General features: G+C 43.6%; 1 protein-coding gene across 1 annotated transcript in view; it reads left to right on the forward strand.

Annotated features, from left to right (window-relative positions):
- Positions 1-12640, forward strand: part of CACYBP (calcyclin binding protein) — a 57936-nt gene that overhangs the window by 22817 nt on the left and 22479 nt on the right. Inside the window, exons 4-5 of the mRNA XM_030206302.1 lie at positions 5657-5756; positions 11264-11358. Of these exons, the coding sequence (XP_030062162.1) occupies positions 5657-5756; positions 11264-11358 (195 nt within the window). The remainder of the gene's footprint in view (positions 1-5656; positions 5757-11263; positions 11359-12640) is intronic.

Raw genomic sequence — 12640 nt, forward strand, 5'->3', positions numbered from 1 at the left:
GTCGCCATACCTTGGATCCCGGAGATTGGCAGCTATCGGCTCAGGCGTTCTTGGACATCACGAAGCACTGGGGCCAGCCGAGCCTAGATCTGATGGCGTCATCGGCCAATTGCCAAGTGCCGCGCTTTTTCAGCAGAGGACAGGACCCTCGATCTCTGGGAGTAGATGCTCTTCTCCAACAGTGGCCGACACAGGAGCTTCTCTGTGTTCCCGCCCTGGCCCATGTTGGGCAGGGTGCTAGACCGGGTGGCAAAGCATCCGGGCCGGATAATCCTAGTGGGTCCGGACTGGCCCAGATGTCCCTGGTATGCGGACTTGATCAGGCTCTCAGTGGACGGCCCTCTGCGGCTGCCAGCGGAGCAGGGCCTGTTGCATCAGGGTCCCGTGGTGATGGAGGATCCCTCCCCCTTTGGTCTTACGGCCTGGCTATTGAGCGGCAGCGTCTGAGGAAGAAGGGCTTCTTAGACAAGGTCATCGCCACTATGCTGAGAGCGAGGAAGCGCTCTACTTCTACTGCTTACGCTAGGGTTTGGCGTACCTTTGCATCGTGGTGTGAGGCAGGCTCTCTTTCTCCCTTCACTGCTCCAATTTCTTCAGTGTTGGCGTTCCTGTAAGAAAGTCTGGAGAAAGGCCTGTCGCTCAGTTCCCTTAAAGTCCAGGTAGCGGCTCTGGCTTGCTTCAGGGGTCGCCTGAAGGGTGCTTCCCTGGCCTCGCAGCCAGATGTGGTGCGCTTTCTCAAGGGAGTGAATCACCTACGCCCTCCTCTGCGCTCGGTGGTGCCTGCGTGGAATCTCAATTTGGTGCTAAGAGCCTTGCAGAAGCCGCCTTTTGAACCCTTGTCGAGGGCATCTCTGAAAGACCTGACGTTGAAAACAGTCTTTTTGGTGGCTATCACTTCAGCCAGACGGGTTTCCGAGCTCCAGGCGCTATCATGTTGGGAACCCTTCCTGCAGTTCACTGAGGCAGGAGTGTCTATTCGCACGGTGCCTTCCTTCCTGCCCAAGATTGTTTCTCGTTTCCATGTGAATCAGCAGCTCTGCCTACCCTCCTTTCGTAGGGAGGACTACCCAGAGGAGTACTCTGCTCTCAAATATCTAGATGTGATACGAGTCATCATCAGATACTTGGTAGTGACCAATGATTTCCGGAAGTCGGATCATCTGTTTGTGCTGTTCGCAGGTCCTCGTAAGGGTCTGCAGGCATCCAAGCCTACAGTGGCACGATGGGTCAAGGAAACCATTGCAGCGGCTTATGTGGCCGCGGGGAAGATGCCACCTATCCAGCTGAAGGCTCACTCCACTAGAGCACAGGCGGCCTCGATGGCAGAGGCCAGGTCTGTCTCCTTGGAAGAGATTTGTAAGGCGGCAACTTGGGCATCAGCTCATACCTTCTTCAGGCATTACCGCTTGACTGTGGCTGCTCGGGCGGAGGCCCGGTTTGGAGCTTCAGTGTTGCGGTCAGGGATTTCTATGTCCTGCCCTGGGTGAGTACTGCTTCGGTACATCCCACCAGTCTATGGATTGATCAGCATGATGATATGGAAGGTAAAATTATGTATCATACCTGATAATTTTCTTTCCATTAATCATAGCTGATCAATCCATAGCCCCTCCCAGATATCTGTTCTGTTTATATTCTGGTTGCATTTCAGGTTCAAGTTTTAGTCCTCTGTTCCTGTTCAGGAGGATCTTCGTGTTCAAGTTTTTTCGATGGAATTCTTCTGGAGTTGAGACGATTTTGTGTTACAATGAGCTGCTGCATTCCTCTCCCCTCCATTTACGGGGCTGGATTGAGACCTAAATTCTGCCAGCGATCCCTCCCGCTTCGTGCAGCTGTAGGGCAGCTTTGTACCCCTCCCGCTTCGGCGGTGTTGGGGTCAGTCAGCTCCTCCCGCGGTTGTGGTTGCAGGATAAGCCAGATCCCTCCCGCATCGGCGGGTGTGGTGTCCCTCCCCTGCTCCGCGGGGATGAGCTGGACGGATTCCCCTCCCCCACTTGTGTGGGGATGAGCTGGGTTGATTCCCCTCCCCCGTTTCGGCGGTGGTGAGCTGGGCAGAGTGTCCCTTTGTGGGTGTAATTCTCTAAGTGCTGAGTCCTGCGGATGGAGCTTTGATATCGACATACTGAGGAGTTTCCGGCAGCACATGACCACATATAGGGAGGCAAAAGGATTGCTCTTTATCTCTACCTGCTGGTAGATGGACACAACCCACCAGTCTATGGATTGATCAGCTATGATTAATGGAAAGAAAATTATCAGGTATGATACATAATTTTACCTTCTAGAGTAGGTCATAATTCCTAGAGTCTGGGTGTATCATATGCCAGGTATCCACCAGGCTAAAGGTGTCTCTCCCCCCCCCCCCCCCCCCCCCCCCCCCCAAAAAAAAAAAAAAAGTATGAATCTTAACCTTTAGTTATGCCTTTTTCCACTAACTGGGGTTTTTTTTTTCCCCATCCCACTCTTTTGTCCATTTCAAGTGCCATAATTATATATATGTCTTCTCCCATCAGAAGTTTGCCACCCCTGGAGTGCCCAACTTTTCCTCCTAGTTCCTTCATTAAAAAACAACAAAAAAAAATTGTGGTGCTTTTGCCAAACATAAAGAGTAAAGGGTCATGGATTTGTAGATGCTAAACAGATACAGAGACGGGTGACAAAAATGATAAAGGGGATGGGATGATTTCCCTATGAGGAAAGGCTGAAACGGCTAGGGCTCTTCAGCTTGGAGAAAAGATGGTTGAGAGGAGCTATGATAGAGGTATATAAAATAATGAGTAGAGTGGAACGAGTAGACGTGAATTGCTTATTTACTCTTTCCAAAAATACTAGGACTAGTGGTCGTGCAATGATGATACAAAGTAGTAAACTTTAAAACTAATCAGAGAAAATATTTCTTCACTCGACATGTAATTAAACTCTGGAATTCGTTGCCATAGAATGTGGTAAAAACAGTTAGCTTAGCAGGGTTTAAAAAAAGGTTTGGCTAGCTTCTTAAGTCCATAAGCCATTATTAAAATGGACTTGAGAAAATCCACTGCTTATTTCTAGGATAAACAGCATAAAATGTATTGTACAGTTTGGGGATCTTGCCAGGTACTTGTGACCTTGATTGGCCACTGTTGGAAACAGGATACTGGGCTTGATTGACCTTTGGTCTGTCCCAGTATGGCAACACTTATCTACTCTGTTTTAAGGTATTATTGGGGTACCTGACACTTAGTGTAAGTTTTATAACAAAAATGGGTCCCAACCCATTGGTTAGGGAAGTGTTAGAAGTAAATGTATCACCCCTTGTCCTTGGATCCAAGCCCACTGTGGAGGAGTGGCCTAGTGGTTAGGGTGGTGGACTTTGGTCCTGGGGAACTGAGTTGGATTCCCACTTCAGGCACAGGCAGCTCCTTGTGACTCTGGGCAAGTCACTTAACTCTCCATTGCCCCATGTAAGCCGCATTGAGCCTGCCACGAGTGGGAAAGCATGGGGTACAAATGTAACAAAAAATAATAATAAAAGAAACTACACACCCAAATATTATAAAAATAGGGTCTCATTTACATCAGCAGCAAATGACATAGAGTAAACAGGAATAAAAACAGACAATCCTGCTGCAGAAATAGCTTGAAGTAAACGTATGTACATCCCTAGTTAAACAAGTATAAAGAATCACTGTAACCCCAGGGCACTATGCAAGGATGCTTGCAACAGATACAGCCCGATGTAGTCCTTCAGAGGTCAGCATATTCTTCAGCTGTCTGTTGGTTCCAACGCAGATCTTGCCCCTTGGATGTGGTGTTGGCACAAGGCAGCTAACCTTGCAAGAACTGCCTTTTTATGGAGAAATCGGGAGCCTTATCTCTCTCTCTGACATATGTTCTATCCTTGAAGAACATAAACAAGTAGCTCCAAGTGTCCTCCATTGATGTAGATTTTGATAAGAGCTTGATTGTCCTGGAACATCGTGACCTTATCAGCAACTTCTGTCCAGTAAACAAGTGGAGGAGCTATTCTGTTAAACTGGATGTTTCCACAATGTCTTAGTCTTTATAGAGGAAATGCCTGAATTTGCATATTATAATCAGGTTCTTAATGCTGGATGGTACCATGTATGGGTGGCTGTGCATAGTGCTACAGTAGGGCTTCAGTAGCTTTGCTCCTGCAGATTTGATATACTGCCCTTTGATATATAGGGATTTTTTGCCCTATTTTTATGTCCGTTTTTAACTGAGCTTGGTCTCTTGTGTTGATGATTTTCTGACCCAGAGAACAGTAGATGTGAGATAAGGTTCTTAAGTCTGCTCAGTGCCACCATTGAAGCACTTGGTCAGCCCTTGACAGGTGGGAGAAAGTTATCAAGCTTAGTGGTTTATTGTTTATTAAAACTTTTTTTTAAAATTGTGTATATATACTAGATAAATGGATTTAAGCCGTGTTCTAAAATATAAAAGGAAAGATTACCATTGCAAAGTAAACCAATCAAATAAGAACTTGCACACAAGTGAGAAAAGTACAATAGGTATCCCAGTCGCTCACTTCCCGCGGTCCCAAGACAAGTCAGGTTGAAAAGGAGTTTTTAAGTAGGGTTTTGAATTTAGGGGAAGGCATTCCAAAGTTTGGGAAACAAAAATAGAAGGCTGAATGTTTAGTAGATCCGTTGTGTGCTTTCTTGGAATTAGGTAAGACTAATCTTTTGAGAACCAAGGGAATGCAAAGAGTGGAAGGCGTGCCCAGGTAATAGGCTTTGTGAGTTAAATTCCAAATAACCGTTTAAACTTTTGTGTTTTGATAGCCAATGCAGTCAAATGAAAATATGATCAAGCTTGTTAGGCTTGCAAAGAAGCTTGGCAGTGCAAATTTGAAGATGTTTAAGTTGAGAGGGGAGATGCCTGTGTACGCCAGATTACAGTAATACAAACAAGACATTAGGGAAGCATATATAACTGAAGAGAAAAATTGTCTGAAGATAATGGAGTGTGCAAAGAGAGGTAAATCCAGATTCTCTCATTTTAGAGGTCTGTGGCTGTTTGGCTACTGTTAAATGAAACCTTGTATCTGAATATTTTTTTGTGGTTACTTTCCGTTTAATGTTGGGTTTGAGTGCTTAGTACAAAAAATTATTATTGCATTTTGGCAATAGCACCTCTACAGTGACCTTAAAAGAACAATTTTGTGTGTGCGCATATGAATACATAGGTAGGGGTATGCATGTGTATTGGGGGCTCTCAACCCAGTCCTTGGGACACACCCAGCCAGTCTGGGTTTCAGGATATTCACAATAAATATGCATGAGATATATTTGCATACAATGGGGGCAGCATATTCAAATTTATATCCTGAAACCCAGACTGGCTAGGTGTGCCTCAAAGACTGGGTTGAGAACCCCTGTGTTGGTTTAATCCATGATGCCTGTTGAGCAAGGAGGCGTATTGGATTTTATTCCAGGTTTATCTTGGTTGTATGATTTACAGTTTCGGGAATACTTAATCGTGTATATAAAATAATTACTTCCAAGGTCAAGCACAGTAATATTCTTTAGCTAGATATCAAATCATCAGACAGATTTCAGTATACATGGAACTTCAGTGGACACATGAGTATAAATTGCCATTTTATCCTATGTTCAGGATTCTAATTTCTGGTTTCTGTTTAACAATCTAGATCCTTTGAAGTGCTTGTGAAAAATCTGAATGGGAAGAATTACTCCTTGACTGTCAACAATCTTTTGAAACCCATATCTGTGGAGGGCAGCTCTCGAAAGGTGTGGTACTGTGCACTCCAGTATACTAGTTTGTCAGTGCTTCATTGCCAGACCAGACACCCTTGTTTCTGTGATGCAAATGCTACTAGTTGTTTCTGATAATTCTCATGACCTAAAAAAAGATATAGACAAGTATTTGGACCTGGCAGCCACCATCCCCCATGAACAAGATTCTGGTGGTATAAGGCACAGATGTTCCTCCCCAGCAGATGGCTTTCTTCCAAACTAGGATTCTACCTGGAGGAATGACAGTTATGGGGATTTGGTGCAGTGCTCACTTAATGCTTGCACAGCTGTTCTGGAAACAGAACTTTCAGACCTATAGTACTGCCACTGAGACCATGATTTCCTTATATCCTGCTTGTGCTGTTACTGCTCCACCAATCCTTCCTCACCTCTGCCATTGTCCCTAGTGGCTCCTGCTGCCCCCTTCCCCCCCCCATTTCAATTTCTTTCCCTGTTGTTTATATTTCTTCCAGTGCTGCTGGTGTTGCTTTTAGGGCTTTGGAGGAGTAGCCTAGTGGTTAGTGCTTGATCCTAGTGGCTTTGATCCTGGGGAACTGAGTTCGATTCTCATTGCAGCTCCTTGTGACTCTGGGCAAGTCACTTAACCCTCCATTGCCCCTGGTACGAAAATAAGTACCTGAATATATGTAAACCGCTTTGAATGTAGTTGCAAAAACCTCAGCAAGGCAGTATATCAAGTCCCATTTCCCTTTCCCTCTTTGCCTGGTGCCTCATGTAGTAGGTATACTGTGCTTGCTCAGCACGAAAAGGCTGGATTGATGCACAAAGGAATGGGGAGGCTAAAGGGAGAGCTAAAAACACAGATTGCAGGAGAGATGACGGGGGTTTTGCAAAGTCATCCTTTTTGCTTTTTAATTAAGCTTGTGTCCTGTTTCTTGAATTCATTTGAACAAGCCTTAGCATTATGCAAAGTGGTTACATAACAGTAATGAACATATTTCATGCAATATGAACAGAGCCCTCTCCACCCACTCCTTTCCTCCCCCCCTTCCCTTGCCAAAATTAGTGGCTAGGTTGAGTATGCTGCTAGCATATATCTCAAAGTACAACAATTAATCAGTCCAGGAAACTTAAGTGACTTAAGGTAGCTCATGGTTCCCATGAAAACTTTGTTTGAAATCTCCACTATAGACTTGAAGAATTAAACACATGCCCAAAGAGAGATCAAAATTGTTTCCCCAGGCACCATTCTGCCATTTCTAAAGACTCTGTTCTCTAAAATTGACGACATGAGATGTAGGTTATAATAAAAAAGGAAAAAAAAAAGTATACATCTTTCAACATATGTATAAATGAATAGATAGTAAAGCTGTAGGAATAAGTTAAAGGACGAAATTAGAAGTAAGTTGACCAATTAATTGGTACTGCTGCTTTAAATATAAAATGAAGTTCCTTAGCATTCCTGTAGACCAGCCTACACGGATGGGTTATGCACTCCTGCCGGTAGGTGGGTGAAGAATGAGAACTACAGAATTCTGGTGGAGCTTATAAATTAGCTGTGCAGTCTTGACTGATCTGGTAAGCCTGGAGATTCCTAGCACTAAGGGGGGGGGGGGGGGGGGAAATGATACTGGGTTTAGCAGTGTTTGTAATTCATTCTGGCTCTTAATTTCTCTGCTTCTTTCCCAGGGTTTCTTTGCTGTTGGTTGGAGCTGTGGCCCATAGGGGTCATATTGTACCCCAAGGGTGTCGAACCTGAGTAGCTGGGTCCTTCTCCCCTTTCCTCCCTATACTTCCTGGTTCTTTGTCCCTGAGGAGTTCCTTTTGTTTTCTGGAGGTGTTGGGGTTTATTTATTTATTTATTTATTTATTTTGTCTCTCTGTCTAGGGGTGTTTTCCTGGGAGGTGAGCCTCATCTTCCTACTTTTTTACTCAGAGCAAAGTTTCTGGTTTGGCAGTGCTCCAGTCTTTTTGTTTTGTGCTCAGTTTTGGCAGCACCCAGGCTTTACCTTGCTTGCAGGTGGTTTTCTCAGACCCCCCCCTTCCTTCCGCAGCTCCTGACAACTAGTTTTCAGTTGAACTATAATTCCTTCTATGGAGGCTTTCTCTTCTGAGCCACTTTTATTCTGAGTTCCTTTTGGATAAGAGAGTTAGAGTATATAGTACTAAATGATGAGGTAGATATAATAGGCTTCTCGGAGACGGTGGAAGGAGGACAATCAATGGGACACTTAGAGTACAAATTATATTACAATGATAGAGGGGATCAAATTGGAGGGGGGGGGGTAAGGTATATCTTAGAGAGAATTGAATCAAAATAAATATTCTACATGAAACAGCAGGAGTATTCTTCTAGGGCTGTACTACTGTCGACCAGGAAAGAACGGACAGATGAAGAAATTATGAAAGCTGGCAAATTGGGTAACAGTATAATAAAGGGTGATTTCAATTCCCCCAATATTGACTGGATAAATGTTACATCAGGGAGTGTTAGGGAGAGAAAATTCCTTGATGTAATAAATTATGCTTTTTGGAGCAAGTGGTCCAGGAACCGATGAGGGGGAACCATTTTGGATCTAGCCCTTAATGGAATGCAGGGTATAGTACAAGAGTTAACAGTTTTGGATCCACTGAGAAAGTGATCATAACGTGATCAAATTTGAGTTACTATCTGGAGTGAAGCCACAAAGGAAATCTATTGTAGCAGCATTTAATTTTTGAAAGGGCAGCCATGATAAAATGAAGAAAATGTTTAAAAAGAAGCTAAAAGGATCAGCTTCAAAGGTTAAGCCTTCAAATCTGACATGGACATTTAAAAATACCATCTTGAAGGTTGGAGGGTAGCCAGTGTAATGCTCCTTTTTTTTTTTTTTTTTTTTTAAGGGTTCCAGGGGTGATCAGGAGATTAGACTGGTAAGCTTGACCTCAGTGCTTGGTAAAATGGAAATTATATAGAATACAATTAAGTAACACGTAGTCTCAGCATGGTTTCATCCAAGGGAAGTCTTGCCTCACCAATTTATTTGAAGGTGTGAATAAACGTGGATAAAGGTAAGCCAGTTGATCTAGTATATCTAGATTTTCAGAAAGCTTTTGACACAGTTCCTCATGAGACTCCTGAGAAAATTTAGAGTCATGAAATAGGAGGAAATTTTCTGTTGTAGATTAGGAATTGGTTATTTGACAGAAGGGCGAAATGGCCATTTCTCTAAATGGAGGATTAGTGGAGTGCCACAGGGGTTTCTACTGTGACTGGTGCTAATGTTTTTTTTATTTGTTTGCTTTTTTAATTTATAGAAGAATTTAAAAGAAAAAAAAACATTAAATAGCACTGGTCCCAGTAGAGATCCCTACGGCACTCCACTATTCGTTGTCCTCCGTTTAGAGAAATGACAGTCTGGAAATCGGAACGACAAGTGAGGTGGTTTAAATTTACAGCTGACACACAACTATTGAATGTTGTTAAAACAGATGCGGACTGAAAAATTGCAGGAGGACCTTAGGAAATTGGAAGACTGGTCATCCAAATGGCAGATGAAATTTAATGTGGACAAATGCAAAGTGATTAACATTGGGAAAAGCAACCCAAATCAAAGTTACCTGATGCTAGCGTCTACCTTTTGGAAGTCAGCACCCAAGAAAAAGATCTAGGTGTCGTCGTAGACAGTACACTGAAATTCTCTGTCCAGTGTATGGCGGTGACCAAAAAAGCGAACAGGATGCTAGGAATTTATTAGTTAAGGGATGGTAAATAAGACCGAGAATACTATAATGCCTCTGTATTGCTCCATGGTGTGACCTCACCTTGAGTATTGCATTCATAGTCACTATTTCAAAAAAGATATAGTGGAATTAGAAAAGGTTCAAAAGAGAGCAACCAAAATGATAGAGAATGGAACTCCTCTCATGAGGAAAGCCTAAAGAAGTTAAGGCTCTTCAGCTTGGAAGAGAGACAGCTGAAGGGAGATACAATTGAAGTCTACAAAATACTGAGTGGTGTAGAAGTGAAATTGGTTTTTACTCTTTCAGAAAGTAGAGAGACTAGGGCATGCAGTGAAGTTACATGGAAACACTTTTAAAAACAGGGAATATTTTTTTCACTCAACGAATAGTTAAGCTCTGGAATTCTTTGCCAGAGGATGCAGTAACAGTGGTTAGCTGATCTGGGCTTAAAGGGTTTGGACAGGTTCCTGGAGAAAAGGTCCATTGCTTGCCCTGGGATTTATAGGTTGGAATGTTGCTACTATTTGGGTTTCTGCTAGATACTGGTGACCTGTATTGGCCACTGTTGGAAACTGGGCTATATGGGCCTTTGGTCTGACCCAGTATGACTTTTAAGTTCCTTTGTTATGCCATGGAGAGGGCCTCTTTGGCTTGCTTGTGTGTGATTTTTTATTTTATTTAATTTTTTTTATTGGTATTTCTGCTGTGTTTTCAAGTTGAGTGCCTTTAGGCTTTTTCTCCTGGGTTTCAGTTCAGTTTGGGGGTGCCTTGTTTGGCTCTAGCGCCTGTTAAAAATACAAAAAAAACCTCCTAAACAGAAGTAGAGCAGAGGCTTTTGATACCGCTGCAGGAGATTTAGAGCAGCGGGCTGGTCCTGTTTGCATGCCTTTGCTAGTCAGTTCGTGTAGATGTTAATAATCATAAGAATGCAGCTGTTGGGTTCTACCCTTGATGCTCACTTCTTTGGAACTTCCATCCATCTAGGCTGATCTGGAGGGACGCTATGGAAGGAGGAATTAGACCTTACCTGCTAATTTGCTTTCCTTTAGTCCCTACAGACTGGTCTAGAAACCACTTGTACTGATATGATCTGGCCTTCTTTATTTTTAGCTGTTATCTCTACAGAGATTTGTTTTGGTGTACTTCCTGAGGGGGGGGGGGTGCTAGACAAGGTTCAACAGTAGATTCTCTGTCACCGCTCTAGCTATTTGATGCAGCTGCTTCCTTTGCTGTACAGTGTTCTTTTACATCATGTGGGATTTTGAAGCCATGGGAGAGAACTACTACTACTACTACTTAGCATTTCTATAGCGCTGCCAGGGTTACGCAGCGCTGTACAAGTTTAAACATGGGGAAGGACAGTCCCTGCTCAAGAAAGCTTACAATCTAAAGGTAACAAACTATGTAGTCAGTGTAGGTATCATGAATGGGGAAGGTGGTTAGGCACCAAAAGCAAGGGAGAAGAGATGGGCTTTGAGTAAGGACTTGAAAATGGGCAGGGAGGGTTGGGGGGGGAGGTTTGTTGGTTCTTTCTGCTTGTTAAGGTCATACTGACTCTGGAAGGGACTGCACAGATAACTTACAGGCTCCACCAGAATTCTGTGGTTCTCAGTCTCCATCCACCTGCTAATAGGAAGGCATAACCCATCCATCTAGGCCAGTCAGGAGGGACCAAAGGAAAGCAAAGTAGCAGGTAAGTTCTAATTTCTCCTTCTGAGGTGCTGAAAAATAATCTAATGCTTGTTAACATCAGCACTTAAATTCTGTCACATGAGACAAGTAAAACAATTCCTCCCTCCTCTTTCATCTTACTATAGGTCAAGAAGGATGCAGTTCTTGTGATGTGCAAGAAGGTGGTTGAACACAAATGGGAGTATCTGACTCAGGTTGAAAAGCAGAGCAAGGAGAAGGAGTGAGTACTACAGTTGTAGAAATTGGGAGGTTGTGTTGGGGTATAAGTACATAAGTAATGCCATACTGGGAAAAGACCAAGGGTCCATCGAGCCCAGCATCTTGTCCACGACAGCGGCCAATCCAGGCCAAGGGCACCTGGCAAGTTTCCCAAACGTACAAACATTCTATACATGTTATTCCTGGGATTTTGGATTTTTCCAAGTCCGTTTAGTAGCGGTTTATGGACTTGTCCTTTAGGAAACCGTCCAACCCTTTTTTAAACTCTGCTAAGCTAACCGCCTTCACCACATTTTCCGGCAATGAATTCCAGAGTTTAATTACACGTTGGGTGAAGAAAAATTTTCTCCGATTTGTTTTAAATTTACTACACTGTAGTTTCATCGCATGCCCCCTAGTCCTAGTATTTTTGGAAAACGTGAACAGACGCTTCACATCCACCTGTTCCACTCCACTCATTATTTTATATACCTCTGTCATGTCTCCCCTCAGCCATCTCTTCTCCAAGCTGAATAGCCCTAGCCTCCTTAGTCTTTCTTCATAGGGAAGTCGTCCCATCCCCGCTATCATTTTAGTCGCCCTTCGCTGCACCTTTTCCAATTCTACTATATCTTTCTTGAGATGCGGCGACCAGAATTGAACACAATACTCAAGGTGCGGTCGCACCATGGAGCGATACAACGGCATTATAACATCTTCACACCTGTTTTCCATACCTTTCCTAATAATACCCAACATTCTATTCGCTTTCCTAGCCGCAGCAGCACACTGAGCAGAAGGTTTCAGCGTGTTATCGACGACACCCAGATCCCTTTCTTGGTCCGTAACTCCTAACGTGGAACCTTGCATGCCGTAGCTATAATTCGGGTTCTTTTTTCCCACATGCATCACCTTGCACTTGCTCACATTAAACGTCATCTGCCATTTAGCCGCCCAGTCTCCCAGTCTCGTAAGGTCCTCTTGTAATTTTTCACAATCATGTCGCGAGTTAACGACTTTGAATAACTTTGTGTCATCAGCAAATTTAATTACCTCGCTAGTTACTCCCATCTCTAAATCATTTATAAATATATTAAAAAGCAGCGGTCCTAGCACAGACCCCTGAGGAACCCCACTAACTACCCTTCTCCATTGTGAATACTGCCCATTTAACCCCACTCTCTGTTTCCTATCCTTCAACCAGTTTTTAATCCACAATAGGACATTTCCTCCTATCCCATGACCCTCCAATTTCCTCTGTAGCCTTTCATGAGGTACCTTGTCAAACGCCTTTTAAAAATCCA

Source organism: Microcaecilia unicolor, chromosome 6 (assembly GCF_901765095.1).
Source record: "Microcaecilia unicolor chromosome 6, aMicUni1.1, whole genome shotgun sequence".
Lineage (NCBI taxonomy): Eukaryota > Metazoa > Chordata > Amphibia > Gymnophiona > Siphonopidae > Microcaecilia > Microcaecilia unicolor.